The 18,688-nt window shown below is 49.6% G+C and overlaps 1 protein-coding gene across 4 annotated transcripts in view; it reads right to left on the bottom strand.

The window, feature by feature from the left end:
- Slc2a9 (solute carrier family 2 member 9) overlaps positions 1-18,688 on the bottom strand; it is a 114,594-nt gene that overhangs the window by 13,170 nt on the left and 82,736 nt on the right. For all 4 annotated transcript variants that reach the window (XM_051200288.1, XM_051200290.1, XM_051200287.1 and 1 more), the window contains 2 exons: positions 16,311-16,412; positions 14,490-14,565 (listed from right to left, as the gene is read on the bottom strand). In XM_051200288.1, the coding sequence (XP_051056245.1) occupies positions 14,490-14,565; positions 16,311-16,412 (178 nt within the window). The remainder of the gene's footprint in view (positions 1-14,489; positions 14,566-16,310; positions 16,413-18,688) is intronic.

Here is an 18,688-nt window from a genome sequence, read left to right as displayed (position 1 = left end):
ATCGTGTGTCTGTGTGTGTGTGTGTGTGTGTGTGTGTGAGAGAGAGAGAGAGAGAGAGAGAGAGAGAGAGAGAGAGAGAGAGGTAGGGAGAGAGAGGGAAGAGAGAAGAGAATGAGGGAGAAAGAGAGAGACAAGACGCCTAGGGCCAGTCAAACATGGAGTAGAGCATACAGAATGAAGGAAAGGTAAAAAGCCCTGAGACAAAATGTAGATAAAGAGAAACAGGTTAGAGTAAGTTATAAGAGCTAATGGGACAAGGGTAAGATAAAGCTGAGCATTCATAATTAGTAACGAGTCTCCATGTCATGATTTGGGAGCTGGTAGGTGATCCAGAAGAAAGTCTGCTACAGGGGCGCAAATATTAATAAATGTTTCATGGCTCCCCATGTCATCACTGAGGTAGAGCAATACTAACTTGGATTTTCACAGGTCAGCCATGCAGGTAAACAGCGTTCCCCTCCCCACTGCCAACTGCCATGTGTTTGTTCTCGTGGAGTTCTCTGTTCATCACTCCAAAGTGATGCTCAGGCTGGGACAATGCCCTTCATAACCTCCTGTCAGAGGAAGCTGTTGAAGTCTACAGAGAAATGCATGGGAGTTCAAACTGGCCCCACCTGCTCTAATTAAAGACAGAGTCAGGCAAGAAACAAAGTGTATCAGAAAAAGCTCCCATCATGGCTGGGCTGGGGTTCTCTTCCAGATAACACGGAGACAAAGGTTTATGAGCTATGACACACACTGTCCCAGCTTTACAGAAGAGTATCAGGGACCTGCCTAGGGTCAACCAAGCAGGTCCGGTCACCCTGGTGGGATATCGGCTTAATCAACCTCTAAAGCCTAGAGAGGAAAGCTCTTCAGCTGTGACTAATCCCAAAATGCTTAATTAGTCTACTCCAGGAAAACCAGAGCAGACAGATAACCAAGTGGGCAGGCAGTTCATGTGGTGAGGAGTGTGTCTGGGACCTGGCTGGGGCAGAGGCTCAACTGGTTAGTTGTAGAGCTGACACTAACTAGCTGGAGAATGGACTCCTTCAGATTCTCTAGCATGCTGTTGTTTTTCAACGGCTCTAGTATCTGCATGCCTGACCTGTCTTATGAGTCAGACCTCTCTCTGCCCATAAGGGCAGCATGTGTGTGAAGATCCCCAGAGGCTGCCTGATGGTATGGAGGCACACTCCTATGATTGTTCTCATCCAAGCCCTTGAGGGTGGCGCTGCCGTGATCATCTGATGGCAGAAAGACCGAGTGATCTGTCTTCCACTCAGACGTTTTGAGAGTGTAAGTGAACACCCATGTTCAGAGGCAGTTGTGGTGGGTATCTGTCCCAGACACGCCACTGATGAGGGAGGGGATAGACACATCACCCTGGGTCCCACAGGTGCCCAGGCAGGGCAGAGAGGGGGCTGGGACCGAAGCGCACTGGACTTCCCCATACTCTTCTCAGTCTACATGAATGTCTTACGTGTACGATGTACTGACAGTCGCAGTTATAGATTCGTTTCCCTGTCCCCAAGACTTCTTTCTAGGTAGGCGGTATTACCTTGTTCACAAGAAAGGACAACGAGGCACAGAACAGTGAGCCTCCAAAGGTTGTTGTAGGCATCTGTGGCAGATCTAGCATTGGGAATACGCTTTCTCAGAGCCAGCGTGCGGCTGAGAGGGGATGCTCAGAAGGAAACCCAGTGCCTGACAGTGGGGTGGAATACAAGGCAGATGGAGGAAAGGGTCTGGAAAAAGACAGCAGCAGGCTCCGTACGTCTCTGCTCTCCTCTAGTTTCTCCTACAGGCAAGGCAGTTTGTTTTCCCATTGCAGGCATCTCCCCCAAGCGTTTGCAGCCTGGGCTGTAGGTGTCAGGCTGGGCTAGCATTAGAGATGTCAAGAGAGTGCTCTGCAGCTGGACCACACTGACATCCTGGGTTAGCTGTGGCAAGCATCTGCCCTTTGTAAGGTCAGCTTTCCAGAACCGGAAGCTAAGCTCTGTGGGTGGGAAGCTGAAAACTCCCGGTGAGCTCCAAGCTGACAGCTGCAGGGCTGGACCTGTTCCAGACCAGTCTCAGAAAGATTTTTTTTTTTTTCCTGCCTGTTTGTTTTTGCAGTGCTGAGGATGGAACCCAGGGACTTGTGCATGCTAGGCAAGCACTTGACCTCTGAGAGACCCATAGTCCTCTTCCTGGCTCTTAAAAGGCGGTGCTAGGATCCTCAGGCCAGGCCCCTCCCATGGCACCTGCTCCTGCAGCCTCTAGCGCTCTCTCCTCAGGAATCCTCTTCCTCATTTTCCTTCTCCCAGCTTAGAAGCCTGGAAACCAGCCCCCACCCTAACTTCTTTGTCCCTCACTCCTTCCTGGCTCTGGGGTCGGGGCACCACCTTCTGCGTACCCATAGTGCCCTGCCCACCCTTTGGCTCTCCCATTTAGCAGCTGGGGAGACCTTCTGTCTGGGAGCTTGCCATTTATTTATCTTTAAGACTCAGTTCTGGGCTGTCTGCTGTCCTTCTATAGTGATTTGAATGAAAATGGCCCTCGCAGGCTCATGACGAGTGGCACTATTAGGAAGTGTGGCCTTGTTGGAGTAGGTGTGGTCTTGTTGGAGGAAGTGGGTAATTGGGGGTGGGCTTTGAGGTTTTCAGATGCTCAAGACAGGCTCAGGGTCTCACTCTTCCTTCCTGTTGCCCGGAGAACTCTTAACTCTTCTCCAATATCATGGGTTCACTCACTGTGCTTCCCATCGTGATGATAATGGACTAAACCTCTGACCTATAAGCAAGCCCTGATGAAATGCTTTCCGTTCTAAGAGTTGCTGTGGTCATGGTGTCTCTTCACAGCAGTAGGACGCCGACTAAGATGACTTCCCCTGACCCCCATCTGCTCAACAGGAGCCCCCCCCCCCACAAGCTGAGTTAGGATGCACAGGAGCTTCCCGATGAGCTCAGATGGGATGCACATCCCTACTCTTACCCATCACTCTGTCATTTTTCATTGCATTGTCTGGTGTTCTCACCTCCCGTTTCTTAAAATGTAGTCTTCTGTTCATGGTATTTAACTGCTGTATAACTCTCTGCCTTGAAGTGCAAGCTCTGCAAAGCTGGTCCAGATGTCTGTCCCTTGTATATAGATGCCACAAATACAGATGCGCATGAGAAATAGAAACCTCTTCAAAGAAGGGGACAGATGGCTTCACGGTTTCCCGAGCCTTTGTTCCCTTGGTTAGAGTAGAGACAGGGTAGGAATTGAGAGAGGAGAAAGGTGGTGACTTGGAGGCCAGAAACATGGCGCACCCATGAACATGATGTCACTGCAGACTGTCGACACTGGCCCCAAGGCAGGTGCCACGGCAGGGGTGGCAGACGGGAGAAGGAATGGGCTTCCTGAACTGCCATGTGACACACATGCCCTTGCTTCACGTGTCTTTCTCACTTATCTCTCACAGTTCCCAGGATGCATTTCACCTGAGGGTAAGCTGATGAAAGAGGGTAAGAGCAGGCCAAGCCACATGGGTGGCTGATTGGGGCAGGGTGTGCCCTGAAGAGGGTGACTGGGAGTCCTAAGTTCTTCCTCACTTCATGTGGCTTCTATGGGAAGTTGCCTTTGATCTTTAAGGGTCAGGCTACGATGCCTGAAATCTCCTTCTTGTAATCTTACAGAGTGGAAGGCAAAGGCATGATGATAATCAAGAATTTAGGACACCCTGGAGGCTAACCTGGGCTGTATGAGACCTTACCTCAAAAAATTACGTGTGTGTGTGTGTGTGTGTGTGTGTGTGTGTGTGTGTGTGTACCTGTGTGCATGTGTGTGTCTCTGTGTATGTTTGTGTGTGAGCATGTGTGTGTTTGTGTATGTGTGTGCATATGTATGTATATGTGCCTGTGTGTATGTTTGTGTGAACATATGTGTGTATGCATGTGTGTATGTGCATGCCTTTATGTGTACTATGTGTGTATGTAAGAAAGGAAGAAAACACAATCTCCTGTTTCCGGCCACTTTTCTCCCAGTGTGGGGAATGGAAACAGCTCCTTTACATACTTGTGAGTGGCCTGAATTGAGCCTCCCCTCAGCTGAACAGGAAACCGATGGTCAGAATATGAATGCAGTGGGCTGCTTTTTTCTTTTTTTTTTTTTTTCTTTTAGCAGCTGATTTTTGACACATTAGAGAAATGAATCATTATCATGTAATTGCTTCTCACTTGGAAAGGTGCAAATTAAAACAAGGTCAATGTTGATGCCCCAGGCCTACAAGAGTCTGCTCATTAAAGCTGTGAAAGAATCTGTAGAGGGGAGGGAAGGGGAGAGGAGGGGAGGCTTCCTCATGACCTGTTTCTACCACCTACTAAGCTTATGAGGTTCTGCCAGAAGCTGAGGCAGATATTGGGCAACACCTCACTTCCGGTCTTAACTGCTGGGTTTCCTGTGAAAGGAGACAGCACAGGTAGAGAGAATGCAGTATCATCCCATAATGCAATACCTGCTCAACAAAGGTGCTGATGGTGATGGCAACAACAGTAAAAACAGTAATAGTGATGGTAGTGGTGTGTCTCTCCCTATTTGTACATTGAAACCTAATGGTATCAATGCCATGGCACTATGTAGGCAAAATCCTCATGAATAAGATTTAATAACCTTAAAACTGGGACCCCAGAAACTGTACCTTCTTTCTGCCACGTGATACAAAGCAAGACTATCTATGACCATAGACTTATCAGACACCGAGTCTGCTGGGACCTTGATTTTGAACTTCCGACCTCCAGAACTGTGAGACATTTGCTTGTAAGTTGTCCCATATATCATGTTTGCTTAAAGATGCCGAAGGGCCCAGCTCTTGTCTGGTATCGGCTCAGCTACCTGGGACCATATTGGTGGCCAGGGGCCATGCTTTATCAGAGGCTATACAGATCTAAGTGTCATATACTGCTATCTGGTGCTGTGGTAATGTCCCGGCCAGGGCTGAAGCTGAGGGCCACGTCTGGGTCTGTGTTGATGTCTGTGGCCTTTGTCACCTCAGGGGCCATAGGAACCATGTGTGATGAAATCAGAGGGCCATGCTGAGCCAGCCTTTCCTATGCCGGGCCTGGGATTGCTGATCCTGCCCCTTGATGGACACTGAAACTGGTTTTGATCCTCTGGGGAGAGCCCTCCCACCCTTCCCATCCCCCCACTGGGGACACATGGTCCCTCCCCTCACCTCAGGTGAGGGAGAACTGACCCTGATGGCGGGGGGGGGGGGGGGGGGGGTGGGGTAGGGGAGCTGGCTCCACCCCTCATCTGAGGGGGCGGCTCCAATGACCTGGACTGACCAGCTCAATTACCACACAGGCCCACAGGCCTGGGGCTGGCCTACCCTAACATCTACCCAATCTAGGATGCACTGGAGCTCATGAAGGGGCTGGGTCCGTGGGTCTCCGTGACTCAGGGGGGCTGTGGGACAGCTAAGAGGTGTTTCAGAGAGGATCCAGTGATGGTGGTGTACAAGAAACTGGAGGCCTTCATGGCAATGAACGTTTGCAAGCAAAGCTGATTGGTCAAAAGGGTGCACTATGTGACACACCATTCCCAATGCCACAGGACAAAGCGGTATAGGAGAGGCGGGAACGATGGGTAGATGATGGAAGAGGTTTTTGGTTTTTGTTTGGTGTTGTCGTCATTGTTCGTTGCTTGCTTGTTTTGTTTTTTAATTTTCTGCAGAGGAGAGGTGAGGAGAGGTAGAGACTAGGAGGTGAGTACAATTAGGGTGCATGATATAAAATTCCCAAAGGTTCAATAAAGAAATTATGTTAAATAGCAAAAAAAAATCTCAGTCAATCAATCAATCAATCAATCAATCATCCAGGCTTAGCTACTGGAACTTATGGTTTTGGTTTTGTTTGAGAGCAACTGCTGTGGTTTTTTTTCTGAAGACAAGCTTTTTCCGAAGAGAACTTGGCAGAAAATCATAAAACGCACTGGCCTGTGTTCCTACTCAGGTTGCAGGCAGCAAGCTCCCTAATTAACTCTCCCCAAGGCTGTGGGCAAAGATAAGAAGGAAAACTGAGCAGTGAGACTCAGGGGAGAATGGGGATGGGGTGGGGAGGGGGCAAATTCTGGTCCTGCCCTGTCTACACTGCATGTGGTGTGGATGAAGCAAGGCTGCCTGGAGCCCACATCATCAGTGGGAGAAATGGAAGTCTCCTTTGCAGAGATGCTGTGGTCCTAGGGATGCACACGGCATGTCCTGGTGGAGGCAGTGCTCAATTGCAGGAAGCTGATGGGACTTTGCAAGCTCCCTGGTCTTCCTAGACAAGCGGAGCATGTGCAGTATCCTCACTGAGCACTCATCTACATGCCTCCATCACCGGATAGTGAATGTCTTATTTCCAAGGGCCACCTGCTCTGTGCCTATAGCTGCCTGAGTTGACAAGGTGCTTCCCTGCTATTACAGTGGCCAGATTAGTTTGCTGTGGCTGCTGTAACAAATAGACAAGTGTGGTCACTTAATGAAACAGGAATTTGTCATCCCAGACCCGGATGCTGGAAGCTTGGGGTTGTGGGGCAGAATCTTTTTTGGAACACTCCTTCCTTCCTGGTGACTCTTGGCCTTTTTTTTTTCCCCTCCAACTAGGCTGATCACATTTCAAGAGCCTTAACTATCTGTTCTCAATGGTCTCATATCTAGGTAACATTGCATTCCAAGGACCCAAGTAGACATGAACCTTGGTGGATGTTATTCAATCCACCACAAGAGAGAAGCGCGTTATAGTTTAAGTATGAAACATCTTGTACTTGAGCAACAACTTTTGGTCATCATCTGTGGGGACTGCAGGGCCCCAGGCCTCCTGTGCTACCGAGGGACAAGAAGCCCTGCCTCCAGGGTTGATGATGGAAGGAGGCAGCATGGCTGGCAATGGCAGATCTGATGACAGTGTCTGGGGGGCTTCCAGATTCAGGGAAGTAGCTTTGGCTGGGCTAGTTGCTTAGTAACTTCTGCAAGTATGGAGGTGTCCTCAGGCCACTGGGGACTGAGGGTGGTGGTGGCGTTCAACCCTAAAGAAGGATCTCAAGGGTGACCATTTAACTAGAGACACTTTGCCTGGGCACACCCGCTTCTCACGAGGAGACAGAAAGAGATCCAAAGCTTTGCCCAAGTCCCTGTGGAATGTGGCCCAGTTGCAGCAAACTTTAAGGGTGCAGAGACCATGGCTCCTGAGCCCACAGCCATGGGCCAGTAGGGACAGCAGCTCTATGTCTTGGTTACAAATTAGGGCTCAAGAGTAATCAACGAAGGTCACAGGGTCAGCACAAGGTCAGTTCACCCAGAGCCAAAGAAGGAAAATGCATTAGTGAAAGAAACCAGATCTAGCATGTATGCGTCCCTTGGGATTAGAACCTCCGAGGGTCAAACTCTTGTTTTCCAACCCAAGGAATCAAATACATTAAATGGGTGTTCATGTCCCTCAGTAGCAAATCCTGTTTCTTGTTAAATATATAGCTCTGATAATCCACATAATGCTGTAGAGAAAGGGATATGTGAATTTGTATCATGTAAGAACCATATTTCATGCATGCCTTCTCTCTCCCAGGTAACCTTTGACTACATCAGTGCAATGAAGCCGAAGGGGAAAATGCAAAATTCGCTCTTCAGGCAGAATGAGGAATTGCACAGGAGTGTATAAAATCCCGGAGACCCCTTCACTCTATGCCACATGGTTGGTTCTAAACCCTCACAAGAAAATGCTGAAAGCAACATGCTAGGCTATGTTCACCTCTGCCTTTCAGTAGCTTGACCTTGACTTGCGATGAACGTTCTTGTAGGTGCAATGCTTCGCTTTACCCACCATTAACGGACAGAGGGCTTCATTCTGGAGGTCACAGTCATGTGCCACTGTGCCGATGGCCAAGGCATTTATGGCTTTGGCATTGCCCTGTGTTCTCCTCACAGTTTTCTGTCTACGAAATTTCAAATTACCCTTTTGAGAGGAGATGATAGCCCAAACTGATACCCACCCATACATCACCCTCAGCCATCAAAGATAAGTTCTGTGACCTCCAACCCGAGGCAGGAAGAGTCTGCTGATCTCACATGATCTCACAAGACTGGCTGAAGATGACACACGGTTATCCACCTAAAGGATTCGGAGCAATCCCACTACACAAAAGGCTTGCTGACTTGACTCTTGCCTCTTACATTATTGCGTTCATTATGGCCATACTGGCTGCTCAGTTGGAATACATTTTTCTCATATAGAACAGCCATGCTTTTAAAGTTTTCTCCTATGTACATGGACTGAACCATGTTCTCCAAGGATGCATCGATGTCTACCTCTGGTACCTGTGACAGTGACCCTATTTGGAAGAAGGGTCTGTGAAGAAATGTCCAAGTTAAGCTGAGGCTGTGTTGAGGTCACGTGTAGCTGACTCCTGCTTATTGGTGTTCTTAGGATGATAAGGATTAGGAAGTACCATGGAGACCTATCATAGCCATGATGCACTGAGGATGGTGGCGACCAGCATGGAGCACAGCAGGCTTGCGGGGACTTCTTTCCTGCAGCCTTGTGGGAAGTATGCCCCTGACCTTACCTCTACACCTAGGTCTATGACTTCTATTCCAGCCACCCAGTGTGTGGCAAACTGTTCTGGCAGCCATGGAAGTGGAGTCAATCACTTTGGGCAAAGAGACAATAAGAGCTATGAACAGAAATAGGACCAAGAGAGACACGATGGTACTTTACAACCAAGAAACATGGAGGGGTGTTGGAGTAGCATGCTATGGTTTGTGTCTTGAGTGACCTTTAAAGAGCCCAAGTCTGAAAGTCTTCAGTTCTTAATATCACATGGGGAACGGTGGAAGCTTGAAGGTGGTGCTGTGTGGGAGGTTGTCTGGCCGTGAAAGGGATACCCTTGGCTGGTGATGCGATCAGCTTTGCTCGGTCAGGTGCTCTCTCTGTGCACACTGCCTCATTCCAGGACCCATGCACTCAACCCATCGCATGTCTCTGGTGGTTTGAATACAAATGGCCCACATAGACTCATAGGGAAGGGATTATTGGAGGTGTGGCCTTGTTGGAGGAAGTATGCCACTGGGGCGGGGGGCTTTGAAATTTAAGAAGCTCAAGTCAGTCCCAGTATCTCTCTCTCTCTCTCTCTCTCTCTCTCTCTCTCTCTCTCTCTCTCTCTCTCTGCTGTCTGCTGAACCAGGTGTAGGACTCTCAGCTCCCTCTCCAGCACCATGTCTGCCTGCATGCAGCCATGTTTTCTGCCATGATGATAATGAATAAAACCTCTGAACTATAAGCCACAGCCCCAGCGAAATGTTTTCCTTTATAAGAGCCGTTGTGGTCATGGTCTCTACTCAGAGCAACAGAATCCTAGCTAAGACAGACCAGAACCTCCCAAACTATAAGCCAAAATGACCCCTTTCTGTTTTCTAAGTTGGGGTCATCTCAAGTAATTTGTTGAGTGATGACTAATACGGATGGCAAATTCCTGTGATGGTCAGTTTTAATTGTCAACCTGTCCAATCTAGAACCGCCTAGGGAGAGTCTCAACAAGGTACTGTCTAAGCCGTGTTTCTGGGCTTGTCTGTGGGGGAATTCTGAGTTCATTAATTACAGTGGGGAAACAGTGGGGATAGCCCTGGACAGACTCCCTGCACGCTGTATATGTGTAGAGAGATGCCGGGCACTAACAAACACGAATGCATTAATTTCTCTGTGCTCTTGACAGTAGATGTGACTACCTGCTTCAAGTTCCTGCCTTATTCCCTGCCGTGATGGACTTCAGCCTGGAATAGTAACCCTTTCTTATTCAAAGTCACTATTGCCAGGCTATTTTACCACAGCAATGGAAACAAGACTAAAACACCGATTTCACTCTGAGTTAGTTTCCTTTCCTTCTCCACCTTCCCCCAGTCCCTCCCCGGTCATCTCATTCCTCTGCTGTGGGTACCTACACAAAGAGAATGTGGTCCCTAGGATGGCCCATATTGGAGAAGCTCCTAGACAGGCCTCTGACTTCAGGGCACCCAGGGCTTGAAGGGTGACGCTCCTGCCAGGAAAGCTACTCTGCATCACTACATCTCCCTCCAGGCTGCAGTCTCACCAGGTGATTTTCCACACACCTGGGTGGTCTTGAGGGTGGGACTGCTTCCCACTGGGGCTGGTTCTGGGGCCTCTGACTCTTGCTGAGTCCTCTAGTCTTGCCCTCAGATAAGAGAGGAGACCATTCAAACAATGGCCCTTTAAGTCCATTTGGCCATCTCCTACCAGGCAGGCCCTGGAGCAGCTATGACTTTACATTGCATCTTAGCATTCACACGCTGGATTCAGAAGGAATCTTGACTCAGGAACCTTCCCCCTAGCCCTTGAGTGGTCGTGGGCTTGGGGCTAGATTTCCATTTCTAGATGGGAGCTACTATTAATAACACATGCTAATGATTCCAGAGGTAAGCCTCACCTTTATATAAATTCATTGATATGTCCTTGGCAATGACAGCTAATTTTGTATTATATGGGTTTGTCTTATAAGAATCATGACCACATACTGATTTGGTGCCAGGCTATGTCTTAGGTTATGGCGCTCTCTCTCTCTCTCTCTCTCTCTATATATATATATATATATATGTATATATATATATATATATCCAATACTTTCTACTTAGAAATTAAATTTTCCTGTCACTTTGCTTTTAAGATAATTTTCTTACTCCTCGGGGGACAGAGTTGTCTTATTAGAATCTCATCTAAGCTGTTTAGTTCAGTTGTGAAGAGACATGGAACTCTCTCTCTTTCCCTTCCTCTCTCTCCTTCTCTCTTGCTCTCTTCTTTTCTCTCTGTCTCTCATTTGTTCGTACACCTGTTCATTTTTCAGCTGGTAGGGATGTCTGAGGTCATGTGCACACTAACCACCATGCTAGGAGACTCATGACCTAGTTGTAGTGGAATCTACCAGCAGGGCCAGAGCTCTTGTTCTGCGCTTTAGACCCAAATGAGATGCTTGAGGCCATGTAGCTGCTCCTTGAATTTTAACCCAGGATAGTTGAGGTCATAAACACAGCCTCCCATCCACTGTATACTACTACTGTGTCAAGGTCAGGGGTCAGAGCCCAGACCTGTCCAACTACAAGATCCTGGAACCAACCTCACAGACACACAGTATGAGAAAGGGTAATGTATGAACAATATTCAGATGAATCTAGAATACTAGCCATGCAGCACCCATTAGTCCTGGTCTCACCCTATCCTGGAAATCCTCTGAAGAATGGTGACTGCCCAGTCTGACTCCCCAAGGCTTCCCCAGGTCAGAAGGCTTCCCCAGGTCCACTTCCTTGTGTGTAGATGTGATGAGGACACTGCTGGCATTCTTATACCTGTTTTCCTTGCCTCTGTCCTCATCTCCTCACTTTAGGTGCTCCTACAGGGTCTGCCAGAGCTTGGTTGAGATGTTAGGCTCTCTATGAAACTCTAGCCTGTGCAGCTGGAGGGCTCCTGTATCTGTCCTTCACCCAGTACTCAGGGCATGTCTACCTGCAGGAAAGGCTCCACAGGGCCAGGGAATTGTGACAAGTAGAGGGTCCTCTTTTTCATACAAGGTGTGCACTAAGTGGGGTCCTGGCGCATCTATTGGGCGAGCCCCATCATCTGGAGTGCTCGTTCCCATCCTAATTCCCACCCTGAAAGGCCATCCTCCCTCTGGGTTCCTCTGCCCACCTCACTAAGCCCACATCGCCGCCCTTCCAGATGTCAGGCCCTCATGACAGCCTTCAGACTGGAAATGAGGTGTGGAGATCGCCCGCCCTTCAAAGCAAGACTTTCAACTGCATTGTTTATGAGACGCTCTGAGCTGCCTTGGGGCTGTGCACACGCATAAAATACGAAGCAGGAAGCTGCTGCCTGTGTGTTCTTTCTTTCCCTGTCTAATTCCCCTGTCAGGTCTCCTTAAATTGATTGCTCAGAAGAGAAGCTGTCTGGTGGAAACTTCCCTCCTGGGACGATAATCCCAGTGGGTCCCTGGCTTACTGTCATTTCCTTATGGGAAGACTACATGGGGGTGTGTCTCAGCCATTTATTCTCAGCATCCTCGCTCCTCACTTTCCTAGACAGCTCCTCCTGGGACAGGCTCTGCTCTGAGGGCTTAGGTAGACGGTGAAGCTCTCAATAGGCTGAACTCCCCCCAGACAGGTAATCTCCCCAAGGCTGGGCACTGTCAACGAGAGTTGACTGTGGTCCTAGAACCAATCCTCCTAGTGGCTGAGATCACTGCTAGCCTGAGAGGTGTGGCTGCTGAGTTAAGCACCTGACACTGATGAAGGACTAAACGCTCTTCTGTACTTGTAGGGTGCCGGTGACTTCCCTGGAGGGAGCCCCTGGACACCAGTGTGGAGCTGGGAGTTTCACACCCGAGACGTGAAAGCTCTCCCATCAACGCCAAGTGCTGTGGCTTGGGTTGGGGGCGGGACTGAATTTAAGAGCTAAGGCCTAAGGCAAGGCCCCCGCTTTTGAGTGGGAACAATGTCTGAAGCAGGGACCAGTGTAAGCTATGAAAGTCAGCACTCTCCAGAGTCCCCTTCAGCCGAGAAGGTCTGTCAGAGAGACAGGAGTAACAAAACTGTGTCCTGTGTAGATGAACACAGGGTAGATGTGTGAAGATGGAGGTTAACCTCATCCTGGGGAGAAGGAACGAGAAGCTCCCTCCTCATGTGCAGCACTCTGTGTTGGCCTCTGAGTAATTAAAAAAATATTACATTCATTTATGCATGTGTGGGCGCATGTGTGGAGGCCCGAGGGTGCTGGTTCTCGCCTTCTACCACGTGAGTCCCAGGGATCTAGCGCATATCCTTAGACTTAGTGGTGAATGTCCTTAGCCACTGAGCCATCTACGTGGTTTTTAACCTTGTAGGTCCATCTCAGAATGGTGCTGTCCACACCTCAGCCCTGCAGGTTGCTGCAGTATGCACTGGGGCTTATCCTCCTGGCAGTTCACTGCCCTGCCAGGTAGGTACCTGTCTTAGTTATGATTTCCATTTCTGTGGTAAATCACCAGGGCCAACAGCAATTCGGGGAGGACAGTGTTTATTTCAGCTTACAGATCTAAGGTCACACTCCATCACTGAGAGAAGTCAGGGCAGGAGCTGATTTGGCGGCCATGGAGGGATGCTGCTTCTTGGCTTGCTCCTTACAGCTTGTTCAACCTGCTTTCTTATAGCACCCAGGACCAGCAACCCAGGGGAGGCAATGTCCACAGTGGGATGGGCCCTTCCGCATCAATTAATAATCAAGAAAATACACCACCACAGACATCCACAGGTCAGTGTGATGGGGGGCATTTTCTTAACTGAGATTCCCTCTTCCAAAATAACTCTAGCTTGTGTCAAGCGGACACGAATGTAGCCTGCACAGTGACTCCTTTTCACTCCAGCCATTCTGAATGTCCTGCCTTCATAGTGTGGGTATATGTGCATGTGGTGTGCCCAGTATTTCCATGATCATTCCAAGTTCCCCTCTGCCATCTTATCACAGTTCCCTGGCCCTTGGGATGGTGATGCTTTCCATCCAACAATCACAAATAGGAACCGACATGATGGTCCTTGAAAGTAAGCAACACTAGATGAGACGGAAGTTTAATTCCATTTGTTTTGCTAGACGTCTAACAGGCAGGTATCACCATGACTGAATTATGAGCTCCTGGGATTATCTTGACATGAGGCAGTATGTAACTGACTGAGCCCCTGGCCCACAATTTAGTCTTTTCCTCAACATAGAGAAAAAGCAAAGCAAGGCTCGAACACCCTCTCAGGGGGAAAGTGCAACCATGTTGGATGATGCCCTAAACCTACCTCTCAGCACCAGCCTTAGGGAGGCTGTACTGGGCACAGCCACATGGCCAGGAAAATGGCAAGGCCTTCAAGAGCACTCCATCTTACAGACAGGGAAACTGAGGCACAACAAGATGAACAAACATTTCCAGTTGATAGAACAGGACTTGCTGAAGTTCTGCCTTATCTAACCTGGCTCCACAGTCAGTAGGTGCTGTGCAAGGTGGTGCTTGGGGCTGGGTCTGCAGCTGGGAAGCTCCTCTGCTACTGAGTGACAGCGGCCTTCCCTAGAGCTGCCAGAAACCCTGTAGGAATTTACTCTCAAGTTCTTAGAGTGCAGCTGATGAACAGTGACTCATCCATCCCAGCCACCATCCTAGCCATCATCAGTGAGCTCTGCAGTACCCTGTGCCTTTTCTGAGGCACAGATGCACATTGATTATCTTTGATAATCCCCACAAGCAAGTCCTAACCTGGGCATACGGCACCTCAATTATTATTGGGCTTGCGGACATTGGGCAGGTGTATCAGTTAGCATGTATCTGCCCTTGTGGGCAGAATGAAGGCTGTCTACTAAGCTTTAGTAACATCTAAAGCTGAGCCAAGCCCTTTTCACTATTAGGCATTGCTTCTTCCTGGGCCGAAGTTTCCCATCAGTCAAGGATCCCCACCCAATCCCCCAGGCCAGGCACAACGTGAGAGGGTGTCCTACCTGGGCCGCTGCAGAACGAGGCAATGATGGCCAAGATGCACACAATGCTTAGGTAAGGCACCCAGGGGGCTTGGTCCTGCAGGAAAAGGGCAGTGTGAACAGGCAGGGAGCAGCAAGATGTCCAGGGACCTGCATTTTTTTCTGACTCCGTCTGTGTGACAGGCCAGTTCATATCCCTGAGCCTCAATTGCTGCAAACGGCAACCACTTGGCCATTCTGTCCTCTGATTTCCCAGATGTGAGATGCAAGGAGATGGTGCCTGCAGAATTCCACGGGCTCCAGTGGAATTGGAATTGGCACGAAATGATAAGTAAGTGTAGACATGATGGCAACTGAATGCTTTGTTTAAAGCAAAGCATAGGAGAAAATGTTCAGGTGTCATCACACTGGAATTTCTCTCGGTTAACATTCTTACTGTGCAAAACATCATGTTTACGCTCCCGTCATCCCATCAGTGTGGAGAGCTAACTCACTCACGGAATGCTCAGCGGGCCTGTCACTCATCTATAGGCAGGTGTTGAGGGAGCTTTGAGGCCCTGTTGGGCGGGACTTAGATTGGGGGATACTTGAGGCAGAAGAAAGGTAGACCCCAGAGCAGCTTCCACTCCTTCTCTCAGAACCTCAGAGGGCCAAAGACACTGCAGAACCACCCTGCTCAGGACAACTCTAAGTCTGGATATGGGGAAATGCCAGCTCAGCCACACCCCCATCCCCCAAGGAGGAGGAGCCTGCTCAGCGCAACTTCTGAAGGACAGGCTTTTGACATCTCCACACTACTCTGGCCTCGTTCTAGAACTGTTTGGAACCTTAGGACAATTGGCTGAGGACCGAGATGCCCAACTTCCAAAGTCAAAATGTATTCCTGAAAATAATACCAAGACTCATCAGCCCCGTAAGTGCTTGGTGAATGCAGTTTGCTCTGAGCAGGGTAGGCAGCAGAAGGGAAAGGTGTGGAGCTTGTAGTAAAGACCCTGGGATCCAATCCCACCTCTGCTGTCATCCAGCTGTGAAACTTTGCTCACTTTTATTTATGGTTTAGATTTTTCCCTCCATAAAAGGGGGCAATCTCAGACTGGAAAGATGGCTCAGTGGTTAAGGGTACTTGCTGTTCTTGCAGAGGACCTAGGTTCAGTTCCCAGCACCCATCTGGTGGCTCACAACCATCTTTAACTCCAGTTCTAGGGGATCTGAGACCTTCTTCTGGTCTCAGTGGGCACCAGTCACACTTGTGATGCGCAGACATACATGTAGGGAAAATATATGCACCAAATGAAATACTGTTTTCAAGAAGAGACATCTTGAATTTAGTAAGGGCAGTGGATCTAATCGTTCCTCCACATAAACACACATGCACACTCCTGGACTGTTCATGCCACATGCCGTCAGTTACTCCTCTCAGCCTCCCAGGCTGTGGGGACAACTTTCCCTTGTAGAACTAGAGCCCAAGAGGAGCCAGCGGAGTGGTGAGTGGAAAAGCCAGGTCAAGGAACCCAGGTGACAGGAGTTCCCAGCTTCCCTTGCATGGAGGTGATCACTGGAGGGGCATCTAACATAATCCCCCAACTCCAAATGTAGGTAAATCGAGGCTTCCTGTTCGCCACAACACAGCTCATCTGTGGCAGTGGCAGTGCCAGAAGTCAAGTGTCTTGCCTTGAGTTCCAGGGCCCATCACCAGTGACACCCAGTGTTCTGGGAGTGAAGCTCCGTGGGAAAGACGCCTCGCAAGAGGAGCCACAGCCGAAGGCTCCAAAGTGACGAAACCAGAGCCAGATCCCTGCTGACCCCCCCCCCAAAGAGTGATGGGTGGGCGCAATGTCTCACCTGCAGGGTCAGTGTCACAGTGAGAGTTCCAAAGAAGAGGGCCATCAGCCCGAAGCCACCAATGAGGAGAGGCCTCCGCCCTAGGCGCTCCACCACCAGGCCCTAGTCCGAGAGAGTAAAAGAGGTGGAGAACACAGTTATTTCACTTTGAGCTCAATAACGGGGCCTTGGTCCTGCGAACTGATGGTGGAAGGCCAGGGAAGGCTGGTCTCACACAGGGGCTGTGACTCAGGGGGGCCACCCTACGCAGTTCCCCAAAGCTGCAGCCTTGGAGGTGTCCTTGGTCTCCCCCAGTCCACCCTCTGCACTGGCACTTCGGTCTGTCACCAAGGCAGGTAAAGGCAATGACCCTAAAATATAATGACCGTAGGCGAGTGTCAGATTCAGCGGGCCTAGACTGATGTCCTGGCTCTACCGCTCCCTTGGAACTTCTGCTTGTGACTTCAGGTCCTAAAGTCCGTGACAGGAACACTGCCGCCTCACCTGCCCCACCCCAAGGCCTCTAAGAGGCTGAATGGGTTAAATAAGGGGCTGGCTGCTGTTTCTATTCGGTGACTTCCTCTCGCCATCGCCACCGTTTCACAAAGAAAGAGCATCAAGGATCAGAGAGGTGAAATAACCTGGAAGAGGCCACACAGCATAAAGTGAGAAGGCCGGGGATTGAACCCAAGGTGTTGTCAAGACTCATGACTGAGTTCATCAGGGACAGGGTCAGCTTGAGCAAAGGCTTGGAGGAGGGAAGAGGTTCCCCCCTCATGGCCTTTCTATTACCCCACCCCACGACGACACACACACAATCTCCAGGAGAGAAAAACCTGTAGTATTTGTTTTCTAAATCTGGTTTTCTTTTCCTTTTTTTTTTTTGTTTTTGTTTTGTTTTGTTTTGTTTTGGTTTTTGGTTTTGTTTTTTTGAGACAGGATTTCTTTGTGTAGCCCTAGGTGTCCTGGAACTTGCTCTGCAGACCAGGCTGGCCTTGAACTCATAGAAATCTGCCCGCCTTGGCCTCTGCCTCCCAAGTGCTGGGATTAAAGGCTTATGCCACCACTGCCTGGCTCTGTTTTCTGGATCTGGCTTATTTTGTTCTACATAAATATCTAGAGTTCCACTCATTTTCCTGCAAATGTCATGATTCCCGTTTTCTTTGTGGCTGAGCAATATTCCGTTGTGTGTATGCACCCCCGTTTTCTTCATTCATCTGTTAGAAATGGTCCGTTTCCTGCGTACTGTGACTAAAGCAGGTATCTACGGTAGGCTGACTCGGAGCCCTTTGAGGGAAGGAGATTTTAAGTAGGAGTGAGAGAAAAAGGGGGATTAGCAAATTCCTGTGACAAGAAAGCAAAAGGGGGCTGCTCAGAGTGGGTAGGGGATCAACCAAAACAAATGACATGTGAAAATGCAGGAGTAAAACCCACACTAAGTTAAATACCAATCAATCAATCAATCAAAACTATCTGCTTCAGGTGAGCAGATGCCGTAACGCAGCTGAGGGCCATAAAGGGAGCATGTGGCCACCTGCCTGGCAGCTTCAGGTGACAAGAAGAGGAAGGGACAAGGCCCAGAAGCCTTGGGATCTCTGCCTTGGAGTTTTACTACAGGGAGTCTGCCTGGATCACAAGGAGCCAGAAACTGTCTGGGAGGTGAGCTTCCCCCAGATGAACGGGGTCTGCAATTGAGGCATAGCAGGGACTGGGGCATGGATGCATTTGTTTTGTCATCTGGAGAATACAGCACTGCAGGCCAGATGACAGCTCAGATCACCAGCTAAGGGTTACAGCCTGGGGACAGGTCACCCAGGCATGACAATGGCTGGGCAGGAGGGGCCTTCAGTGCACAGTCGGGGACTGGAGGCAGGTGGGGATAACCTGACTGGTTTCAAAGGCTCCCCCCCCCCCCCCCGCAGACCCAGGCTTCCCACACTTCTCATGGGAACCTGGCACAAGAGAATAGAGCAACAATGATGCCCATGGGTGGTGTATGAACCTGAAGATGGGCTGACCGGGGCTCAAGCCCTGGCGCGGCCTTTCATCCTTCCTTGCATGAAGGATGGATGACTAAGTGACTGAACTTCTCTGAGCCTGAATTTCCCCCACCTGGGAAGTGTGGATGATAGTGTCTCTGCAGGGTAGTTGTGACATGAGAGGAAAGGCATGCTGTGCAGGAACTCAACCCAAGAGCATCAGGGCCTTCCCAGCACAGCAGAAACTGCAGCATGATGACTGTTCCTCTAAGAATGGCCTGGGTGGCTACTCTCACTCCCGTAGCCTTGAACATGAAGGCCAGCCCTTCCATGACTTGCTTGTTTCTGTGTGGCCATAGGATAAGTCTAGGTGACAGGAGCAGGGGATCACTTCTGAGCACCCACTGTTCCAGGCACTGC

Source organism: Phodopus roborovskii, unplaced genomic scaffold, assembly GCF_943737965.1.
Source record: "Phodopus roborovskii unplaced genomic scaffold, PHOROB, whole genome shotgun sequence".
NCBI lineage: Eukaryota > Metazoa > Chordata > Mammalia > Rodentia > Cricetidae > Phodopus > Phodopus roborovskii.
The sequence above is the reverse complement of the archived record's forward strand: the minus strand, read 5'-3'. Positions and strand labels throughout refer to the sequence as shown.